The following is a 25,066-nucleotide window of genomic DNA, read 5'->3' as shown; positions in this document are numbered from 1 at the left end:
AGACAGTTGATTTAAAGAATTTAACTAATAGTGCCAATGTACGAGCTTCCTCAGGGATGATTTCTGGCAAATTCTTTCTTCACACAAATGAGCCATACCTTCCTGTTGCTTTGTGTGCTTCGTAATTTTCCACTGAGAAATGGACATTCTTAGCATTATCTTGTTATAACTCTAGAAATCTAGTTTGCCTACTCCTCTGGGATTGCTAGTTTGTTGCTGCTGTTGTTGAGGGCTGGAGCCATGAATTTGTGACTTTTCTAAACTTTTTTTGCACCCAAACGGAGCACAAAGAAAAGAGAAGGGGAAAAAAAAAGGTGCTGCCCCTTTAAAACTCCTCTGCCTCTTGCTGAGGGTGGGTGGGACAACAGCCACTCCAGGCGGGGACCCTTCAGCCATCTGCAGTGGCTCATCAAAAGCCAGGATCAGCGCAGACCTCACCCCCCTGGATTGTGGAGGCCTGGGTCTTCATACTCCACCCCGGCACCAACAAGCTGTACCAGGAGCCTGGGCTGCAGTCCCCACTGCTGCCTGCCCCAAGACTGGGGGATGAGGGATAGTAGCCGCTGCGGGGAGCAAGAAGCTCGCCTGTATTTACCAGTTTACCAGCCTCTTCCTCCAGCTCTTCCCTGGATGCCGCAGAGTGTTCGTTCCTACAGGCTCCAGACAGTTCCTGCCATTAACAGTTGTTTTGGTGGAGGACTGAATCCTGGATGTTCCCCTTCATCCATCTTCCAACAATCCCTCCTCTGGGCAAAACTTGTTAATGTTTGTGAAAACAAATTTAAAAATATTTTCCTTCATGGCTTCTGATTTGGACGTCACATTCAGAGTTTTCCACTTGGCCCAGGTTTTCTAGGGCCCTGAATCTCTAAAGCACAGACCAATTGACTGGGTGCCGGAAGAAAGCTCTGACACAGCGTGTCCATGTACAGACGATGGGATGTCACATCTCCCTGACAGGGAGCACATGGCTGGTCACGAGTGTCCGCATTCAGTCTGCTCCTCGGATGGCCCCGAGTTCCCCACAGGGGCTGGCCTTTGGCCTTCAACCATCTGAACACACTGCAGTCTGTGTGCCTTGGGGTTGGACTCACAGCCATCCTGAACACAGCTTCTCAACAACCATTTGTAATGGGAGAGGGAAATCTTACATCACCGGAAGTCTGTTTACCTTGAGGCAAAGCACTTAAAAGAGAACTGAAAGGTACTTTTCATTTACAAAATGACTTGGATTCCACATTTACCGACCATTTCAAGCACCAGTCAGTAGTACGATACCTACTACTTTTTTTTCCAAATAAAAGGTTTCTTTGTATTTTTTTTTTTTAATAAAGGCCTTCTTGTAAGAGAAAATTATGACCTTTTATGAGAAATTCATCCTAGAGAGAAGATGCCGGAAAGCATATTTAGGGATGTTCTCATGTCACATAAAACTTTTCTACTTACACTCTTAAAAACACTTGAAAAGACAATTTCCACATCTGTTGAAGATCTTACAAATGAAGAGTTTCTGTGGTTTTGAACCTATTTGTTAAGTCTATGAAATCACAGTATCTTCAGATGACTTGGCAAGAACTGATAGGCGTGATGGGATGGGAGTTGAGCAGAAACCCCAGCCTGCCCCAATCCCCAGGAGGCAGCCTCCGCGAGCTGCCTCAACAACTCAGGGCCAGACCCTACATTCGCTCTATCACCAAGTGCTAAGCTGAGGTTATCCAAAATAAAGAAGCATCCTCAATCCTGAATTTGTTTTAGTGAGACAAGAAGGTTTTCTGCATTGTTAATAAATAACATTTTGGACTATTATTAGAATATTTGTTTCACCTTCATCTCATCATTTCTACTTCTGAGTTTCCTTCATGCACACGTGGCACTCTGGCAGCTGCTTTACAAGCGGGGCCTTGTCTTCCATCGTGTTCTATCGAGTTTCTGTTCACATACGGGAAACGCTGGTTTGCACTGTATGTTAGTTTTGTAACCAAAGATGTCACTGAGTTATCTTATTCCAACTGTTTTTTATCTGATTCTCTTGGGTTTTCTAAGTAAACAATCTGTAAATAGTAGTACTTTTGTCTCTTTCCTTGCAATTTGCAATAAACTATTATGCGAAAAAGAAAAAAGCAGCACATAGGTTATGACCCCACTTTATCAAAAGAATTAAACAGCTTTATTATATATAGGAAAAAATGTGAAAGTCTACTTATCAAACTGTTAATACTGGTTCTCCCTAAGTGGTGGGACTTACATATTCTACTTTTCTCATTTCTGTTTTGAAGTTTTCTCTTTTTCTTTAAAAAAACAAAAATAAAAACAAAAACAAAAAACAAGCATATCTTAGTTTCATAATAATTAAAAAAAAATTCTATAGGAAAATGCTGCATGACACACAGAACTCTTACCTGGCTCAGCCTCATGTCCATCAAAGTGTTCCTTGCTTGACCAATCTTCCTCATGTCCAGCTCACCTGTGCCAGGTGTCATCAACCCCGGTGTCATGCTACCTGGGTATGGTGTGTTCAGTCCGCCGGGATAGGGTGTGTTAAGTCCTCCAAATTGCTAGGGAAAAAAGGAGTTAAAAAACCGGCTTGTATGGATGTGGTGAAAGCCAGTAGTGTCTGTTCTACCAGCCAAATGATCAATTAAATGTAAGAGTAAAATAAACACATTTTCAGGAAAAAAAAAAAAAAAACTGGCTTGCATTCTTATGCAGAAGAGCTTATTCTCTCTGCAATTTGTCCAGTGGCCTGAGCACATGTAAGTTGTGCAGACAAACCAGCCATGGCACAGCCACGAAACTGCAGAAGCACTTAATCCAACACCACCACCTACCATTACAACATTACAACCACTGATCTGTTGAACCAGACTAAGAAGCCACATTTTCTTTCACTTCAGATGCTCACAGTTTGTCTGGGATCCACGGAAGTATGGTTCTCTCCAGTCTGTAAATGTTTGGCAAAGAAACTGTCAGGAACAGGGGTCAGCTTTTCATAGCGTGGGTTTCGCTGACGTTTGTTTCTAGCATCACCAACTTCAGGGATACTCAGCCACTCTTCTTCTGTGACTTCCGCCAACTTCCTCTGGAAACATCCACCCACAAAACATTAATTTCGTATGTGCACGTAGAGCTATGCTTTCCCTCACCCCTAACCCCCAAAACACTGTGCCTTAGAAAGGATTTTGATGCAGAAATGGTTTTCCTACTCTACTTAGAAAAATCAACTTACTAGATTGACTCTATTTCACTAAATTATAAATTATTCTCTCAAAGCCCAGAGAATATAATTTAGAAGACCTTAAAAATAAATGGACAGTAGGTTAGTATAGGCTGGAGTGAAATAGTGACACATCCCAGAGTAATTTGGGCAGATAATAAAAAATATACTTACAGCCTCCCCCTCCCCAGCCCTGAGAATCTGGGGGAAGGTGCGGAAGTGTTGGACTTCCTCACCTGGACTGGTGGTGATGTTGTCACAAACATTGGGACTGGTGGTTTGATGTGCTGAGCCCTCGATCATGGGACATGCCCTTATGAAGCTTGTTACTGCAAAGGAGAGGCTAAACTTGCATGTAATGGTGCCTAAGAGTCTCCCCGAGTACCTCTTTGTTACTCAGATGTGGCCTCTCTCTCTCTCTCTAACTGAGCCACCTCAACAGGTGAACCTGCTGCCCTCCCCTCTATGTGGGACCCGACTCCCAGGGATGTAAATCTCCCTGGCAATGCAGAATATGACTCCCGGGGATGAATCTGGACCTGGCATCGTGGGACTGAGAGTATCTTCTTGACCAAAAGGGGGATGCAAAATGAGACAAAATAGTTTCAGTGGCTGAGAGATTTCAAATGGAGTCGAGAGGTCACTCTGGTGGACATTCTTATGCACTATACAGATAACACGTCTTAGGTTTTAATGTATTGGAATAGCTAAAAGTAAATACCTGAAACTACCAAACTCCAACCCAGCAGTCTGGATTCCTAAAGACAATTATATAATAATGTAGATTACAAGGGGTGACAGTGTGATTGTGAAGACCTTGTGGATCACACCTCCTTTATCTAGTGTATGGATGAGTAGAAAAATGGGGATAAAAACTAAAGGACAAATGGGGTGGGATGGGGGGAATGATTTGGGTGTTCTTTTTTCACTTTTATTTTTTATTCTTGTTCTGGTTCTTTCTGATTTAAGGACGATGTTCAGAGATAGATTGTGGTGATGAACGCATATCTCTGTTATCATACTGTGGACAGTTGATTGTATACCATGGATGACTGTATGGCGTGTGAATGTATTTCAATAATACTGAATTTAATTAAAAAAAAAAAAAAAAAAAATCAGGTTAAGCCAGCAATGGGGAAAATACAAAAACCCCTTCACAGAGGTGTTTCCTCATAATCTTTGGGCACAACTGACTGGCACATTGACTTTCATACATATGATCTTTCCATAAAGCCACAGAAAATTAAATTTATGTGAGAATTCCATGGGGAGAGGCTGCTTCAAAGATGGTAGGAAAAATGAGAATCAGTTTTACACCAAAATATTCAAAGGCCTCATTTTTTTATTGCTATGGAGGAAAAAAAATACGCTTGAAAATTCCCAGGTGCAAAGAGAAGGTCGTAAGTTTTGTTGTTCTTGTTCTTGTTTCAGTTTTCTTAAAGAAATAAAGTTGGATGGTAAAAGAAAAAAAATAATAAAAAAATAAATGGAGTTCACATTATAAAGAAAATAAGTTCATCTATCCCACCTTTGTCAGTGGAGGAAAGGTTTTTTATATATATGCATACATATGTTCACACATATATATTTACACTACATATACATATGTATATATAATTAAACATATTTTAGCAGGAACATTCTTCCACCTGCTACTTTCTGAATTAAATAAGGAACATACTTAGTAAAGTTTGGTCAATTATATGCCAGAACAGTCTGGTTCTCTGTGGTTGGGTAAACTGAACTAGAAACAGCACACGATTCAATCTGCTTACTTTCAGATCAGAGAACTGCTGCTGGATTTTGGGGCGTTCCATACGGTATTTCTCAATTTCTTCTTTCTCTCTTTGCTCCCTAGGAAATAAGATGCATACATGTGTGAGAAATACCGGATGTCAGAGGAGGACTGTGGGGAGATGGTGGAGGAGGAAGTTCCAGGACTCAGTCCTTCCACCAAGAAGATGATTAGACAGGCAGGAACTGTCTGAAACAACTATTCTGAAACTCCAGAGAACAGAAGAACACTGTACAGCATCCAGGAAGAGCAGGAAGAAGAGATGATAATTACAGTAAAGAACAATAAATTGTTCTCCATGCGGCAGCTACAGCACCCACCCCCCACTCTCATGTCAGGCCACCTGGGGGTCAAGCCCCTGGCCAGCTCCCTAGTGGCAGAAAGGGACATAAAGTTCTCTTCCCCAAAAACAAGGTGGGCACAGCTGATCACTGATCACGGCATTTGATTAGTGAATTCGAATCGCAGGAGGCCCGGGTATAAGAGCTGCCATTGTTTCAACCTGCCCCAGACACAGGCGGCAGCAATCACAGTTGCAGAGGCAGTGGAGACTACAAGACACTGTGCTACCTTGGGGCTGTGGGGGACAGTGAGCTAAAGAGATGCACTGGCTGGGCAGGTCAGGAAAGTACAGACTTGGGGACCACAGAAGCTCTTGGCACCCTTCCTGATATGCTCTCCAGGGCATTTTAGAGCCAATCTGTGCCCCTTCATGGGAACATGCCCTGTGTTGGCTGGTGTCTTAGTTTGCTAATGCTGCAGAATGCAAAACACCAGAGATGAGTAGGCTTTTATAAAACGGGGGTTTATTTCACTACACAATTACAGTCTTAAGGCCACAAAGTGTCCAAGGTAACACATCAGCAATCGGGTACCCTCACCGGAGGATGGCCAATGGCCTCCGGAAAACCTCTGTTAGCTAGGAAGGCAGCTGGCATCTGCTCCAAAGCTCCGGCCTCAAAACGGCTTTCTCCCAGGACGTTCCTCTCTAGCAAGCTTGCTCCTCTTCAAAACATCACTCCCAGCTGCACTCTCTTCCTCCCCCCCCCCCAGTCAGCTCATTTATGTAGCTCCACCGATCAAGGCCCACCCTGAATGGGTGGGGCCACGCCTCCATGAGAACATCTCATCAGAATCATTGCCCACAGCTGGGTGGGGCACATTCCAAGCAAATCCAACCATCACCAAAACGCCTGTCCCACACAAAACCACAAAGATAATGGCATTTGGGGGACACAATACACTCAAACCGGCACAGCTGGGAAGACTGACTTGAAAAGTCCTCTCTGGCATGCCCCTCCTCCCAGATGAAGAAAGGAGTGTAGAAACTAAACAGGTGGACACTCTAAGACAAAGGCTTGTGGATACCCAGGGGAGGGAGATCTGTCTCCTGGGAAACAGAGAGGACAAGCAAAATCCTGTAAACAGGGAACTACAAAACAACTAACAAGCAAAAGCCCAGGACAAGACAGAGGTCCAGAAAGACAGGTAAAACCCTGCAGACTGTATTTGCCGAGGGCAGACTTTCCTGATGGGAGGGCTGAAGCTGAAGAGGACCTCTGTCTTATCACCAGCTGGCTACACAACCAAGAAACAGACACCCATGGGAATGAATCCCACGGTTAACATTTTAAAATATTGAAATATACAGTGTACAACAAAAGAGTATGAGACAGACAAAGATGCAGGAAATGATGGCCATCCAAAGGAAGAGGACAAAAACCCAGAGAACACCAATGAAGAAGACCAGAATGTGGACATACCGAACAAAGCCTTTAAAAAAACGATCTCAAAAATGTTCACGGAGATGAAGGAAAATCCACAGAAAGAACTAAAGGACATCAGGAAAACAATAAATGAGCAATATGAGAGTCTTAGTAAAGAGACAGAAACTTTAAAAAGGAACCAAACTGAATTACTGGAATTGAAGATCAAAACTGAAATGAAAAATGCCCAGGAGGGTTTCAAGAGCAGACTGGAGCTGGCAGAGGAAAGAATCAGTGAACTTGAAGATAAGAGGCTTGAAATGAGTCAGACTGAGGAGCAGAAAGAAAAAAGAATTATTCAAAGTGAAAACAGCCTAAGACACCATCAAGTGCACCAATATACTCATTATGGGAGTCCCAAAAGGAGAAGAAAGAGAGAAAGGGGCAGAAGGAAAATTCAAAGAAATAATGACAAAGAACTTCTGAAACTCAGCAAAAGACGAACGTGCATATCCAAGAAGCCCAGAGAACACCAAATAGGATAAACATGAAGAAACAATAGTGTCATCTATTGATCACACTATCAAATACAAAGGACAAAGAGAGAGTTCTGAAAGCTACAAGAGAAAAGCATTGTGTTACATAAAAGGGAATTCCATTTAGACTGAAACCTTGGAGGCAAGAAGATAGTGTTACCGGACTAAGGTAGTGAATTCTCTTGCCCGATGCACTTAAATGACCAATTCTTAGGACACTAGGGTTTCAAAGAGAGAAAGAGTTTACTACTAGGTGCAAAGCAGGAAATCAAATAGCCTACTAGCCCAAAAACCCGTCTCCCCGAACTGCAGTAATTCTGATAGTTTATAGTAACAAAAGATAGGCAGGTTTTAGGATAATGAACACAATGGTCCCAGATGATGTAAACAGATGTGATCTAATTATTGGGCAGGCACAGACTGATTACATGCTTAATCAGAGAACATATGTAAGAAAACAGTGGCCTTAATATGATGATGGGCATGATTTTTACTATTATAATGAGGTATAGGTCACTTACGGGTTAAAGATTAAGCTACTGCACATGTCAGGCAGGCCCATTTTGGTTAGATCCAGCTTCAGTTATCAAGATAACAATGGACTTGGGGTGGGTTAGTTCTGGGCTGACCCAAAACCCTTTATTAATAAACATTAGGGTCTTTAGTGATCATAAGACTCTAAAGTTGAAAAAATGGACAAAATGGGTACAAGTGAAGGTTAGTCACAAGGTTTTACAATTATAAGGGCAAAAAATAGAGGCTATACAATCATCACGAGAGATCAAAGCAGCTAGATTACAGTTCAGAGATTTCAGGTATTTCTTTCTAGTCTAATATAGCAGGAAGTAAAAAGGAATGTCTATATAATTCAGTAATCATAATTGTCCCTTAAATCCTAACTACTCGGTTGCAGCAGTGGGCTGAAATATAGTGCTGAAAGAAAACAACTGTGCCAGTGATGAATTTTATATCCAGCAAGACTCTCTTCCAAAAATGAGGGAGAGATTAAGACATTCCCAGATAAACAAAAGCTGAAGGACTACATCACATGACCTGCCCTACGAGCAATGCCAAAGGGAGTCCTTCAGACTGAAAAGAAAGGATGCTAGACAGTGGTTCAAAGCAGCATAAAGAAATAAAGACCAGGAGGGGATCCAAGGTGGTGGATTAGGAGAGACAGAGCAAAATTCTCCTCCATAAAAAACACTAGATAAAGGACAGAAAGTGCTCCAGAATAGCAGTTCCAGGGTTCCAACAGTTGTGCAGGGACTTCTACACCCATAGTGAGTGTGCACTTGGAGAAACTGAGAGGCTGCATCTAAGACAGGTGAGTGTTAGGCTGGACTGCCACCGAGGAATGGGCAGCTGAAGCTGGCTGACAGCGTGGAGGAGAGTATAGCCTTCCACGCCCTGGGGACCCTCTTCAGTACCTGATGTGAGTAATAACACTTCACAGACCAGCAGCCAGGAGCCCCTGTGCAAGGGACTGGTTCTTGGAGCAGGCAGACGATCACAGAAGGGAGTAGCTTTCCACACCCCGTGCAGCCATCTTTGCAGCCGGCTAGGAGACAACCCTTCACAGCGCCACAGCTGAGAGCTTCCTTGAGGGAATTCAGGATTCAGTAGGTTTGTGATAGCATCCACTCTTCCTCCACGGAAGCCCACAGTGTGCACAGCTTAGAGGCTAGGGTGCCACACAGAATTGCCAGGAAACCTCCCCCAATCCCAGGGACTCGTGGGCCCACTGCAGACAGGGGCTGTGGGGCATTTGAGCTTGAAGGTGAGACACGCAAGCTCTGCAGCCCCAGAGTACTCCACCCACGGCCCCGAGGACAGCCGGGACCACTGTGTCCTGGTGCAGACTCCCTCCCAAACTGCACAGGGCTGGCAGTCCCCAGTGCACATGGAAAACTGGTGCACTGATTGGACTTCCACATGGTTTGGACCCCCACTCAGTGCATAGATGAAGTTGGAGGGAATTGGCTCGAGGGTAAGAGGGGGCTCAGGAGCGCCATCTGCTAGTTCAGGGAAAGTGCACTGCACCAAGCTATAGCTCTGTCAAATTACAGATAAATGTTCAAATAATCGTGCATATCCTAAAAGAACCCCATCAAGATAAGCAAGTGCCGAGAGGTCAAAAACAACAGAAACTTACAAAGCTCATGAAGAAACCAGAAAATGGAAAACCCAAATGTCCAAATTAAAAAGCCAGAGGAGACACAGAACATGGAGCAATTAATCAAAGCACACACAAACATCAACATCATGGCTCAGGATATAAAGGACAGGAAGAAGACCCTAGAAGAGCAAAAAGAATAATTTGCAAGAGTAAATTTTAAAAATAGCAGATCTAATGGAAATAAAAGATACCAGTGATCAAATTAAAAATATTCTTGAGCCACATAACACCAGATTTGAAGAGGCAGAAGAACAAATTAGCAACCTCGAGGACAGACTGATGGAAAGCAAAAGCACAAAAGAATGAATGGTGGAAAAAAATCGAAAAATTTGAAATGGATCTCAGGGAAATGAAGGATGACATGAAGCACACAAATATAAGAATCACTGGTGTTCCAAACGGGGAAAAGAAGAGTAAAGGGCTAGAAAGAGTATTTGAAGATATTGTTGCGAAAAACTTCCCGACCCTTCTAAACAACATAAATATGCAAATCAAAGACACCCAACGAACTACAAATAGAATAAATCCAAATAAACCCACTCCAAGACATATTCTGATCAGACTGTCAAATGCTGAAGAGAAGGAGAAAGTTCTGAAAGCAGCAAGAGAGAAGTGATTCACCACATACAAGGGAAACAACATAAGACTAAGTAATATCTACTCAGTGGGCACCATGGAGGCCAGAAGGCAGTGGTATGACATATTTAAAATCCTGAAAGAGAAAAATTGCCAGACAAGAAATCTTTACCCAGCAAAGCTCTCCTTCAAAATGGAGGGAGAGCTTAAAATTGTCACAGATAAAAAAGTGCTGAGAGAATTTGTTAACAAGAGACCTGCCCTACAAGAAATACCAAAGGGAGCCCTACCAGCTGATAAAAAAAAGAAAGGAGAGATCGTGTTGAGACCGCAGAGGGAGCAGCAGCCTCAGGCGCAAGGCAGCAGCGATGGGTGCAGGATGGCGATGGCAACCATAGCTGTACAATGTGAGTCCGCCCTTCCCATCGCCTCCCATTTGCTGGCGGGAGCAGGTCGCTGGCCTGAGCAGCGGCGTAGACGGTTCCCCAGAGATGCAGTGACTGCTACGCAAACCGGCATGGGCCCACACGGCCCTTTGTCGTGGTGATGTGGGTCGGGGCGGAGTGCTCTGGCAGCACCCAGCCGCGGATACCAGCTTTGCTGACCTTCTGCTTGTCTCAAGTTGAGTGAAAATCCAGAGAAAGACATTTGTCAGCTGAGCTATTGATAACGCAACCACAGGTATCTTCCTACAAACTGCAGTCAGTTTTGCACATCAGATGTGCTTTCCCAGTCGGCACAAGGAAAGAAAGTATGGACAGAAGGAAAGGGATTTCTGCAAACCTAGAGTCCAGGCAGGAAAACTGACTCTAAGAAGCAAGAAATGACACTCATGCACCTTACCTGAAGGAAAGGTAATTCTAACATCATGATATTGGTAAGCTTCATTGGTGGGGACCCTAGTTTTCCAAACAGATACCTGGAGATTGACTAAATTAGGAATTTAGCTGTAATTAATATAGTGTTAAATGATAATCCAACAAAAATCTGTGATAGTTTAAATTTTGGGAAAAATAAAGCTGGACTCAAACCTCTAAACTGAATATTATAAAAACTTGATTGAATGACGTATATATGAAACTAATGTGAGAAAAATTCTGATTGGAGAATATCACAGAAGGATTAGTTGGGAATTCATATGTTGGGAAATGAATAAATGTATGTATATGGACAAATGTTTTCCAGCCTCTCATCTAATTCCCCACAGCAGACATCCCACACTCAAAACAATTCCTTTCAATGTAATTACTTGCAAGAAAATGCCACTATCAAATCCACAGTGACTCCACAAGCATTGATTCCTATGAGAAAGAAACCATATTTCAGCACCCCAGACAGAAAAGTCCTCAGTGACTTTCATTACAATCTTTTCAATACAATGGATCTCAAACTAGAAATAAGCCACATGAATGCCTTCTATGTGGGAAAACTTTCATTAGCCTTATCAACTTAGACAACATGAGGAAACTCACGCTGGAGAGAAACTCCATGAAAGTCATCTATGTGGGAAAGCCATCCACTGATATTCTGGTCTTAGGTGACATAAAAGAGCTCACACTACAATAGATGATGGATGATAGATAGGGAGGGAGGGAGGGAGAGAAGGAGGGAAAGAAAGAAATGGTGCTGTGACAGGATGTTAAAGGTGGTGGATCGGGGTATCGGGGGAGGGGGGTCGGGGTATGATGGAGTTCTATGTATGGGGTTTGTACTGTTTTTGCAACTCTTCCTGTAAAATTGAATTTATTTCAAAATAAAATCTATTAAATTAAAAAAAAAAAAAGAGCTCACACTATTGAGAAAACCCATAAATGCCAACTATGTGGAAAAGCCTTCAGTCAAAATTTTGAACTTAGATGACATGAAAGAACTCACACTGAGGAGAAACCTCATGAATGCCATCTATGTGGAAACGCCTTCAGTCAAAACTTTGTTCTTAGACAACATGAGAGAACTCACACTGGAGAGAAACCTCATGTAGGTCATATATGTGGGAAAACCTTCACTCATTATTCTAGTCTTAGAGAACATGGGAGAACTCACACTGGAGAGAAATCCTATGGATGCCATCCATGAGGTAAAACCTATTCTCAATATTATTATCTTAGTGTACATGACAGAATACATACTGCTGAGAAACTATGTCTGCCATACCCGTGGGTAAGTCTTCATTTATTGTTCTAAACTCACACCACATGAAAGAACTCACACTGGAGAGAAACCCCATATATGCCATCTATGTGAGAAAGCCTTCAGTAACTATTATAATTTTATACAACACAAGAGAACCCATACTGGAGAGAAACCTTATGAATGCCATACCTGTGAGAAAGCCTTCACTTATTGTTCTGCCCTAAGAGAACATGAGAGAACTCACACTTGGGAGAAACCCTATGAATACCACTGTGTGGGAAAAACTTCAGTCAATATTCTTCACTTAGAAAACATGAGAGAACACACACTGGAGAGAAACCCTATGAATGCCATACCTGTGGGAAAGCCTTCACTTATTCTGACCAAACAGAGCATGAGAATACTCACAGTTGAGAGAACCCTATGAATGCCAAAGCTGTGGGAAAACCTTCAGCATATATTCTTATCTTAGAAAGCATGAGGTAACACATACTGCAGAGAAATCCTTTGCATGCCATACCTGTGGGAAAACCTTCACTCTATATTCTTATCTTAAAAGCATGAGAGAACAGAGAAACCCTTTGCATGCTACACCTGTGGGGAAGTCTTCAATGATTCTTCATGTCTTAGATAACATAGGAGAATACACATTGGAAAGAAGTCATGAGAATGTATTCTATATAGGAAAACCCTTATTTTTATATATTTAGACAACATGAAATTATTCAAACTTGAGAGAAACCCTACGAGTGTCATCAATATGGGAAAGCTTTCAGTCAATATTTTGACCTTAGATGATATGAGAGGAGTCACACTACACGTACTTTGAATATTGAAGAGATTTCTGACATAGCTTTAACCTTTAAACACACCAGAGAACTCATATACTTAAGAAATACTGTTTGTAACCTATGCATTAGTACCTTTAGCCATCCATAGTATTTCAGTTAATGTAAGGAAATTCATATAGGAGAGAATTTTTATGAATGTCATCTATGTAGAAAACTCTTAATGGACAGCCTGATATATTACATGAGAGAACTCATAATATAAATCTAACGAAAGTGGAGTGTCCTCATCTACCACTTTGACAAGCAAGCCAGAGAAATTACATGTGAGGAATTCTACGTACTCAATGTAGGAGTCCCTTAATTTGTAATTTATCCTCTAAATAAAATAAGTGTTCTCCATGGGAATGAAACACTAGGTCTGTGATAATTGTGCACTATCATCCAGTGAAAAACAAGCCTTAATGTGCTAAAGTACTCAATTTAGGAATACCATGGAAACACAAAATAAGACGGAAAAATCAAGTAAACATGAAGTAAGAGGGAAAAGTATTTATTAGGAGGATGGTACCCCTTCAGAGAGATCCAGAAGTTTCATGATGTAGAATGTATTTAATGTGAACTCAGGGGAAATCATTTATTCAGAAATTTGGGAAGCTGTGGTCATGACTTATTGTATCTCTGTGAGGCATATTGTTTGAGGGGATTGGTCAAATTATTGAATATTTGGTGGCTGAGTTATGTAGTTCAATGGTGTAAATACTATTGGTATGGGATAGAATGTGAAGGCTCTGATTTTGGAATCTTCTAGGGTAAATGAATATACTTCTGTTGTTGCTTCTAATGGACAAGTAATGGGCATGTTTTAGGTCAGTGATTAAATATCTGAAGGGTAGGAAAAAAAAAAATCAAAAAAAAAAAAAAAGAAAAGAGAGAGAGGTCTGGAAAAGGGCACAGAAGTGAAGAGTTTTAGTAAGGGTACCTTAAAGGAAATAAAGAGAGAGAGGGGAAAAAATACATCTCACAAATAAAAACCAAAGGATAAGGTGGCTGATTCAAGAACTGTCTTCATAGTAATAACATTGGATGGGAATGGATTAAACCCCCCCAATTAAAAGACAAAGATTGGCAGAATGAATTTAAAAATATGAACCATCAATATGTTGTTTACAGAGACTCATCTTAGACCCAGTGACACAAAGAAATTGGAAGTGAAAGGGCAAAAAAAAATACTCTATGTAAGCTACAGCCAACAGAAAGCACGGGCAGCAATACTAATTTCAGATAAAATAGACTTTAAATGCAAGGATGTCATAAGAGATGAAGAAGGACACTATACACTAACAAAAGAAAGAATTTGCCAAGAAGAAATAACAATTATAAATGCTTATGCACCTAATCAAGGTGCTCCAAAGTACATGAGACAAACATTGGCAAAACTGAAGGAAGCAATAAATGTTTTACAATAATTGTGGGAGACTTCAATACATCACCCTCTCCTACAGCTAGATCAGCCAGCCAGAGGACCAATCAGGAAACTGAAAAACTAAACAATGTGATAAATGAATTAGACTTAAGAGAAATGTATAGAGCATTACATCCAAAATTACCAGGATATAAATTCTTCTCTAGTCCTCATGGAACTTTCTCCAGGATAGATCATATGCTGGGCCAAAAAACAAGCTTCAATAAATTTTAGAAGACTGAAATTACTCAAAGCACATTCTCTGACCACAATGGAATACAACTAGAAGTCAATAATCATCAAAGATCTAGAACATTCACAAATGTCTGCAGGTTACATAACACATACCTAAATAATCAGTGGGTCAAAGAAGAAATTGCAAGAGAAATTGCTGAATATCTAGAGACTAATGAAAACGAGAACACAACATATGGGATGCAGTAAAGGTGGTGCTGAGAGGGAAAATGATAGCTTTAAATACAGACCTCAAAAAGCAAGAGCGAGCTAAAACCAAAAACCTAACTGAACAACTGAAGAGATTAGAGAATGATCAGCAAACTAGCCCTAAGGCAAGTAGAAGAAATGAAATAATAAAGATTAAAGCAGAAATAAAAGAACTGTTGAACAAAAAAAAAAAAATAGAATAAATAAAACCAAAAGTTGGTTCTTTGACAAGATCGACAAGATTTACAGACCCTTATCTAGACTGACAAAGTCAAAAAGGGAAAAGACCCAAATAAACAAAATAATAAATGAGAGGGGGGACATTACTGCAGATCCCAAAGAAATCTAAAAAGTCCTAAGAGAATACTACAAACAACTGTATGCCAACAAACTGGATAATTTAGAGGAAATGGATAATTTCCTGGAAACACATGAATGACCTAGACTGACCAGAGAAGAAATAGAAGACTTCAACAAACCAATCACAAGCAAAGGGATTCTATCAGTCATCGAAAAGCTTCCTACAAATAAAAACCCAGGGCCAGATGGCTTCACAGGGGAATTTTACCAAATTTTCCCAGAAGAACTGACACCAATCCTACTTAAACTCTTTAAAAAAATTGAAGAAAATTGAACACTACCTAACTCATTTTATGAAGCCAATATCACTCTAATGCAAAAATCAGGTAAAGATGCTACAAGGAAAACAACAGGCCAATCTCCCTCACGAATAGAGATGCAAAAATTCTCAACAAAATACTTGCAAATCTAATCCAAAGACACATAAAAAAGATTATACACCATGACTAAGTGTGGTTCATCCCAGGCATGCAAGGGTGGTTCAACATAAGAAAATCCATCAATGTAATACACATCAACAAATTAAAAGAGAAAAATCAAATGATCACCTCAATAGATGATGAACAAGCATTTGACAAAATTCAACATCCTTTTTTGATAAGAACACTTCAAAAGGTAGGAATTGAAGGAAACTTCCTCAATATGATAAAGGACATACATGAAAAAAATCCACAGCCAGCATAGTACTCAATGGTGAGAGATTGAAAGCCTTCCCTCTAAGATCAGGAACAAGACAAGGATGCCCACTGTCACCACTGTTATTCAACATTGTGATAGAAGTGCTAGCCAGGGCAATTCACCAAGACAAAGAAATAAAAGGCACCCACAATGGAAAGAAGTAAACTTGTCATGATTTGCAGATGATACGATCTTATATTTGGAAAATCCTGAAAAAACGATGATACTGCTACCTGAACTAATAAACAAATTCAGCAGAGTGGCGGGATATAAGATTAATGCACATAAGTTAGTAATGTTCCTATACACTAGAAATGACCTAACTGAATAGACACTCAAGAAAAAGATTCCATTCACAATAATAACTAAAAAAAATCCAGTACTTAGGAATAAACTTAACAAAGGACATAACAATAATGAAACTTTACTAAAAGAAATAAAAGGGGACTGTGATAGTTTGAATATATTGTATCCCCCAAACGCCATTATCTTTGATGTAATCTTGTGTGGGCAGACATTATCAGTGTTGATCAGATTGTAATTCTTTGAGTGCTGCTTTGGAATGCACCCCACCCAGCTGTGGGTGATGGCTCTGACTGGATAATTTCCATGGAGGTGTTGCTCCGCCCATTCAGGGTGGGTCTAAGTTGATCAGTGGAGCCATATAAATGAGCTGACATAACAGAAGGAACTCAGTGCAGCTGTGAGTGATGTTTTGAAGAGGAGCAAGCTTGCTAGAGAGGAACGTCCTGGGAGAAAGCCATTTTGAAACCAGAACTTTGGAGCAGACGCCAGCCACGTGCCTTCCCAGCTAACAGAGGTTTTCTGGACGCCATTGGCCATCCTCCAGCGAAGGTACCCAATTACTGATGTGTTACCTTAGACACTTTATGGCCTTAAGACTGTAACTGTGTAGCCAAATAAACCCCCTTTTTATAAAAGCCAATCCATCTATGGTATTTTGAATTACACAGCATTAGCAAACTAGACCAGGGACCTAAAGAGATGGAAAGATATTCTGTGCTCATGGATAGGAAAGCTAAACCTCATTAAGATGATAGGAAAGCTAAACCTCATTAAGATGTCAATCCTACCCCAAATGATCTACAGATTGAATGTAATTCCAATCAAAATTGCAACAACTTAAATTGCAGACTTGGAAAAGCCAGTTATCAAATTTATTTGGAAGGGAAAGATGCCTCCAATTGCTAAAAACATTCTAAAAAAGAAAAACAAAGTGGGAGGACTTACACTTCCTGACTTTGAAGCTTACCAGAAAGCCACAGTAGTCAAAACAGCAGGGTGTTGGCACCAAGACAGACATATTGATCAGTGGAATGGAATTGAGAATTTGGAAATAGATCCCCAATCTACAGTCGACTGATTTTTTGATAAGGCCCCCAAATCCACTGAACTTGGACAGAACAGTCTCTTCAACAAATGGGGCTGGGAGAACTGGATAGCCATATCCAAAAGAATGAAGGAGGACCCCCACCTCACACCCTACACAAAAATTAACTCAAAGTGGATCAACAACCTCAATATAAGAGACAGCACCATAAAACTCCTAGAAGATAATGTAGGGAGACATCTTCAAGACCTAGTATCAGGAGATCGCTTCTTAGAGCTTACACCCAACGCACAAGCAATGAAAGAAAAAACAGATAAATGGGAACTCCTCAAAATTTAAAGCTTCTATATCTCAAAGGAATTTGTTAAAAAGGTAAAGAGGCAGCCAACTCAATGGGATAAAATATTTGGAAACCATGTATCTGGTAAGGGACTGATGTCTTGCATATACTAAGAAATCCTACAACTCAACGACAATAGTACAAACAGCCAAATTATAAAATGGGCAAAAGACATGAAAAGACCTTTCTCTGAAGAGGAAATACAAACGGCTAAAAAACACACGAAAAAATGTTCATCTTCACTGGCTATTAGGGAGATGCAAATTAAGACAATGAGATATCATCTCACACCAGTAAGAATGGCTGCCATTAAACAAACAAATGCTGAAGGGGATGTGGAAAAACTGGAACTCTTATTCATTGCTGGTGGGACTGTATAATGGTACAGCCACTCTGGAAGACAGTTTGGCGGTTCCTTAGAAAACTAGGTATGGATCCAGCAATTTCACTTCTCGGTATATACCCAGAAGATCTGAAAACAGTGACATGACCAGATATTTGCACACCAATGTTCATAGCAGCATTGTTCACAATTGCCAAGAGATGGAAAAAATCCAAATATCCTTGAACAGATGAGTGCATAAACAAAATGTGGCATATAGACACGATGGAATATTACGCGGCAGTTAAGAAGCAATGAGGTCATGAAATATATGACAACATGGATGAACCCTGAAGACATAAGGCTGAGTGAAATAAGCCAAACACAAAAGAAGAGATATGTACGTTACCACTAATGTGAACTCTGTGAAAAATGTAAAATAATTGGCTTATAATGTAGAATATAGGGGACCTGGTGATGGACTAGTTCTGTATCTTTATTCTGTTGGTGGGTACATCAATCTATATGTATGATAATACACAACTATACATAGTCATTGTACCAATGTCAATATCCTGTTTTTTGTCCTGTACTATAATTATGCACAATGTAACCACTGGGCAAACTTGGTGAAGGATACAAAGGATCTCTTTCAATTGTCTTTGCAACTTCCTATGAATCTAAAATTATTCTAAAATAAATTTTTAAATGATAAATAAAAAAAAAAATAAAATAAAGACCTGCAGCAAAGGTAACCATTTGGGTAATTATAAATGCCAGTGTTATTGTATTGTATTTCTTGGTATGTAACACCACTTCTTAATTCCTACCAGTGCTAAAATGCAAATGCATAAAAAGTAATCATAAATCTACAGTTTTAGACATACAAGGTACAAAACTACAATTGGTAACAAGTTAAAAAAAAAAGATGGAGAGACATAGAGGTCTAGGAAAAGTATATGTGCAAGCTATTAAAATTAAGTTGGCATCAATCAAATATGATTGATATATTTAGGATTTAAATTTTAATCCCATAGTAACCACAAGGAAAACAGATGAACAATATATCAAGATAGAAATGAGAACATACTCAATATGGTACAACACACAAGAAAAAAATTAAATATAGAAATAGGCATTAATGGAAGTGAGGGACAATAAAGGTATAAGACTCACAAAGGCTAAATAGAAAAATGGTAGAAGAAAGTCCTGTTTTATCAGTAGTGACTCTAAATGTAAATGGATTAAACTCACCTGTCAAAAGGCAGAGATTATCAGAATGGATTAAAAAAAAAAAACCAAGCATGGCCCAACTATATACTATCTGCCAGAGACTCACCTTACATTTAAAGATACAAGTAGGTTTAAGGTCAAGGGATGGTGTGGTAGTTTGGAGCTGTTATGTACCCAGAAAGGCCATATTCTTTTAATCCATTCTTGTGGTTGCAGAACTATTGTGGGTGGGACCTTCTGGCTAGATTATTTCAACTGAGATGTGACTCAGCCATTTCAAGATGGGTCTTAATCCTTTTTTTCAGGGAGTCCTTTATGAGAGAATAAAAGAGAGATGAAACCCAGAGAGCTCAGAGAGAAACAGAGAAGTTTGGATAGAAAAAGCCCCTGGAGGAACTGAGAGACAAAGCCACTGAAGCCAGAAGCTGAAAGCAATGAAACCTGGGAGACAAGGACCAGCAGACGCCGATTGTGTGCTTCCCATGTGACAGAGGCGTCCCAGATCCAGCAGCCTTTCTTCAGAGAAGGTATCCTCCTGTTGATGGCTTTAATTTGGACACTTTCAACAAGTTAGAATTTCAACTTATAAGCTAATAAATCCCTATTGTTAAAATAGGATATGCTGCATTTCTGGTATATTGCATTTTGGCAGCTTTAGCAAATTGAAACAGATTTGAAAAAATATACCATGCAAGTAATAACCAAAATAAAGCTGGGGTGGTTATACTAATGTCAGATAAAATAGATTTTAAGTAAAAAACAGTTATAAGGGACAAAGATGGTCTTTATATGGTGATAAAGGGGACAATTCAATTAGACGATGTAACATTTACAAATATATATGCAGCTAACAGCAGAGCCCCAAAATATATGAAGCAAAACTGACAAATTTGAAGGGAGAAATTGACAGCTCCATATTAATAGTATGAGACTTTAACACAGCATTGTCAAGAATGGATAGAAAATCTGGTTAGAAGATCAATAAGCAAATACAAGACTTGAATGATACCCTAAACCAACAAGACCTAACACACAAATATAGAGCATTTCACCCAACAAAAACAGAATACACATTCTTCTAGAGTGCACATGGACGATTCTCCAGGACAGACCATATGCTGGGTCACAAAACAAGTCTCAATAAATTTAAATAAATACTGAAATCATACAATGTATATTCTTTGATCACAACAGAATAAAGCCAGAAATCAGCAACAGAGGTACACATGGAAAATTCACAAATATGTGGAAATTAAACAACATACTCTTAAACAACCAACTGGTTAAAGAAGAACTCAGGGGAGAAACCAAGATGGCAGCTAGGTGAGACAGGGCTAAGGAACACCTCTGTGGAAAACACTAGATAAAGACCAGAGAGTGACCCAGAATACTGGTTACAGCGATGTGCCAGCTGGACGAAATCTGCTAGTTCCCAGGGGCTGTATACTTGGTGAAACTGAGAGTGTGCATTCTGAAACGAGTGAGTAAGCTGGCTGGAAGTCCCGCAGCCACGCGGCGATCCGGGGAAGCCAGGGTATGGAGTCTGGAGACCAACAGGCTCTTTTAATAAAAAAAAGAAAAGGAAAAAGGGGAAAAGCCAGGAGCAGCTGCAGCTGCGATCGACCGCAGGTGCGATAGGCTGCAGGTGCGATAGTGGGAAACACGCAGTAAAACACAGCAAGAGGAGGCTGGGCCGGCCTCTTGGTGTCTGGCCTGGAAGATAGCCCGCTGCAGATATCCCTGAGGCCGGGGGAACGGAGCAGAGAGCCAGAAGCCAAAAGAATCCCTGCAGCTAGCAGCTCGCTCCCGGGAGGGCTGGATAAACTCCTGCCTGGGGCCATGCCCACAGCCCAGAGCCCCGCCAGTTGTCCCGGAGCTGGGAAGGAGGAACTGTGTGAGGAGGGGGGTGTGGAGACGCCCCATTTGGCCATTTTTGCATAAAGCTGAAAGCGAGCCGGCTCGGCCCGGCGGCCTGGGGCTTCCCTTGAGGGACGGTGTGCGCTGATGACGTAGCACAGCATTACCTCAGCAGAGGTCCCGGAGGATCGCGGCTGGGCGGGGGGACCTGCTCTGAGATCCCAGAGACACTACGCCAAGTCCGGTGGTCTGTGGGACATCGAGAGAGAGGGGCTGGGGCTGAAATGAAATGAAGGCTTAGACTCTTGTGGCGGCCTTGAATCTCCGGGAACCGGGGGGATTTGAATATTGAGGCTGTCCTTCCTCCCTGACCACCCATACAAGCACCCTGCATTCAGGGCGGACAGCTCCAGCAACACACCCAGGCTGAGTTCTCCGGCTGGACCCCACAAGAATGGTTTCCCCATATAATGCGGGGACAAGGTGGAGAACTGACTTGAGAGGTATAGGTGACTCACAGACGCCATCTGCTGGTTAGTTAGAGAAAGTGTATGTCACCAAACTGTATTTCTGAAAAATTAGATAGGTTTTTTTTTTTTCCTACAAGTTAAAAGAACCCTGTCGAGCAGAGCAAATGCCAAGAGGACAAAAACAACAGAAAATCTCAATGCATATGATAAAACCAGATGATATGGAGAATCCAACTCCAAACACACAAATCAAGTCATCAGAAGAAAAGAAGTTCCTCGCAGAATTAATCAAAGAAACACAATCGAGGAACAAAAGCATGGCAAAGGATTTAAAGGACACCAAGAAGACCATGGCCCAGGATATAAGCTACATAAAGAAGACCCTAGAAGAGCATAAAGAAGACATTGCAGAGCTAAATAAAAAAATAGAAGATCTTATGGAAACAAAAGAAACTGTTGGCCAAATTAAAAAGACTCTGGATATTCACAATACAAGACTAGAGGAAGCTGAACAACATTTCAGTGTCCTAGAAGTCCACAGAACAGAAAATGAAAGAACAAAAGAAAGAATGGAGAAAAAAATAAAAAAAATCGAAATGAATCTCAGGGAAACGATAGATAAAATAAAACGTCCAAACTTAAGACTCATTGATGTCCCAGAAGGGGAAGAGAAGGGTAAAGGTCTAGAAAGAGTATTCAAAGAAATTGTTGGGGAAAATTTCCCCAACCTTCTACACAATATAAATACACAAAGCATAAATGCCCAGCGAACTCCAAATAGAATAAATCCAAATAAACCCACTCCGAGACATATTCTGATCAGACTCTCAAATACTGAAGAGAAGGAGCAAGTTCTGAAAGCAGCAAGAGAAAAGCAATTCACCACATACAAAGGGAACAACATAAGACTAAGTTGTGACTACTCAGAGGCGAGGAGGCAGTGGCATGACATATTTAAAATACTGAGAGAGAAAAATTTCCAACCAAGAATACTTTATCCAGCAAAACTCTCCTTCAGATTCGAGGGAGAGCTTAAATTTTTCACAGACAAACAAATCCTGAGAGACTTTGCCAATAAAAGACCTGCCCTACTTCAGATTCTAAAGGGAACCCTACCAACAGAGAAACAACAGAAAGAAGCAAGAGATATAGAGAATTTTAACAGAAATATATAGTACCTTATATCCCAAAGCACCAGGACACTCATTTTTCTCTAGTGATCACGGATCTTTCTCCAGAAGGGACCATAAGCAGGGACATAAAACAAGCCTCAAGAAATTAAAAAAAAAAAAAAAAAAAAAATCGAATATACTCAAAGCACATTCTCCAACCACAATGGAATACAAATAGAAGTCAATAATTTTTGAACTGTAACTCCACTATTTACTTCCTACATGATATGAATTACACAAACCCTAATGACAAATCAGTGGTTTTGAACTCAATGTAAAATATGTAATTTTAGACATCTATATAAAGGTAGGGGAATGGAAGAGCATAGGAACATAGTTTATGTGTCCTATTGAAGTGAGGTGGTATCAAAGAAAAACAAGATTGTTATGGATATAAGAGGTTAATTTTAACCCCCACAGCAAACACAAAGAAACTATCAGAGAATGTAACCATAGAGATGAATTGTAGAGTTCGGGTAAAGAGAAATGGTGGACGCTGTAATAGGGAGTTAAGAAATGAGGGTGGAGTTGCTGTTTGAGGTGAAGGGAAATTTCTAGTAATGGATGGTGGGAAAGGGCATTACAACATTCTAAAGATGATTAATCCCACTAATGGAAGGCTAGGGAGGGGGTGGAATGGGAAGATTTAGGCTGTATGTATGTTTCCGCAACTAAAAAAAAAAAAAAAAAAGACAGTCTAAATAGATGATTGAATGCCAAGGATGAACTTGGATGGAATTAGAGGATAGAGGACAGGTGGCTCAAAGGGACACAGTTGAGACATAAGGTAAAGGAAATATAGAATGTAAGCTTTGTATCATTGTTGAACCTGTTGTACTTTTCAGCTGCGCTTAATGGGATTGCATAAAAGAATGCTCTTGTTCATGGGAGGTGCATAAGTGAATTATAGTGTATGTTCAAGGATGTGTGCAACTAGCTCTCATATGTTCAGAAGACAGAGCAATAGATGATGGATGATAGATAGGGAGGGAGGAAGGGAGGGAAAGAAATAGTGATGTGACAGCATGTTAAGGTTGGTGGATTGAGCAATCGGGGGAGGGGGGTCAGGATGATGGAATTCTTTGTATGGGGTTAGTATTGTTTTTGCAACTGTTCCTATAACTTTGAATTTATTTCAAAATAAAATAAAAAATAAAAAATAAAACAAAAAAGAGGAAATCAGGAGCAAAATTCAGAAATATCATGAGGTGAATGAACATGTAAATACAGCATACCAAAACTTAGGGGATGCAGCGAAGGCACTGCTGAGAGGGAAATTTATACCTCTAGCTGCTTACATTAACAAAAGAGAAACATTTCAAATCAGAGACTTAATCTCAAAACGGAAAGAACTAGAAAAAGAAGAACAAACTAAACCCAAAGCGAGCAGATGGAAGGAAACAACAAAGATTAGAGTGGAGCTAAATGAAATAGAAAAAACAAAACAAAACAAAACAGTAGAAAGAATCAACAAAACCAAAAGTTGGTTCTTTGAAAAGACTGATAAAATTGACAAAACTTTAGCTAGACTGACAAATAAAAAAGAGAGGATAAAATTACCAAAATCTGAAATGAAAAGGGGGACATTACTACCAACCCTGGTGAAATAAAAAGGACTATATAAGAGGATTCTATTAACAACTGTATGCCAACAAATTAGATAACATGGACAAAATGGACAAATTCTTAGAAACACAAAAACTACCTATATTAAATCAAGAAGAAATAGAAGATCTCAACAAACCTATTACTAGTAAAGAAATAGAATCAGTCATCAAAAACCTCCTAACAAAGAAAAGCCCAGGACCAGATGGCTTCATGGAGGAATTCTACCAAACATTTCAAGAAGACTTAACTCCAATTCTGCTCGAAATCTACCAAAACTGAAAAAGGAGGGAACATTCCCTAATTAATTGTACAAGGCCAAGATCAACCTTATACCAAAGCCAAATAAAGATACCACAAGAAAACTACACATCAGTGCCTCTTAAGAATATAGACATAAACATCCTCAACAAAATACTAACAAACTGAATCCATCAGCATATCAAAAGAATTATATATCATGATCAGGAGGATTTATCCCTGGGATGCAAGGTTGGTTCAACATAAGAAAATCAACTAATGAAATACACCACATTAACACAATAAAGGATAAAACCCACACGATCATCTCAATTGATACAGAAAAGGTATTTGACAAAATCCAAAACCCCTTCTTGATAAAAAACACTTAGAACAGTAAGAATACGAAACTTCCTCAATATCATACAGGGCACATATGAAAAGGCCACAGCTAACATACTACTTAATGGTGAATGAAAGCTTTCCCTCTAAGATGAGGAACAAGCCAAAGATGTCCACTATCACCATTGTTATTCAACATGGTAATGTAAGTCCTTGCCAGAACAATTAGGCAAGAAAAAGAAATAAAATGTATCCAAATT

General features: G+C 40.2%; 1 protein-coding gene across 1 annotated transcript in view; it reads right to left on the bottom strand.

Moving 5' to 3' along the window:
• Positions 1-25,066, bottom strand: part of PRPF6 (pre-mRNA processing factor 6) — a 73,850-nt gene that overhangs the window by 31,748 nt on the left and 17,036 nt on the right. The window contains 3 exon segments of the mRNA XM_037811058.1: positions 2,400-2,555; positions 2,903-3,079; positions 4,990-5,068. Of these exon segments, the coding sequence (XP_037666986.1) occupies positions 2,400-2,555; positions 2,903-3,079; positions 4,990-5,068 (412 nt within the window).

The sequence above is a fragment of the Choloepus didactylus genome, chromosome 19 (genome assembly GCF_015220235.1).
Source record: "Choloepus didactylus isolate mChoDid1 chromosome 19, mChoDid1.pri, whole genome shotgun sequence".
Classification (NCBI taxonomy): Eukaryota; Metazoa; Chordata; class Mammalia; order Pilosa; family Megalonychidae; genus Choloepus; species Choloepus didactylus.
The sequence above is the reverse complement of the archived record's forward strand: the minus strand, read 5'-3'. Positions and strand labels throughout refer to the sequence as shown.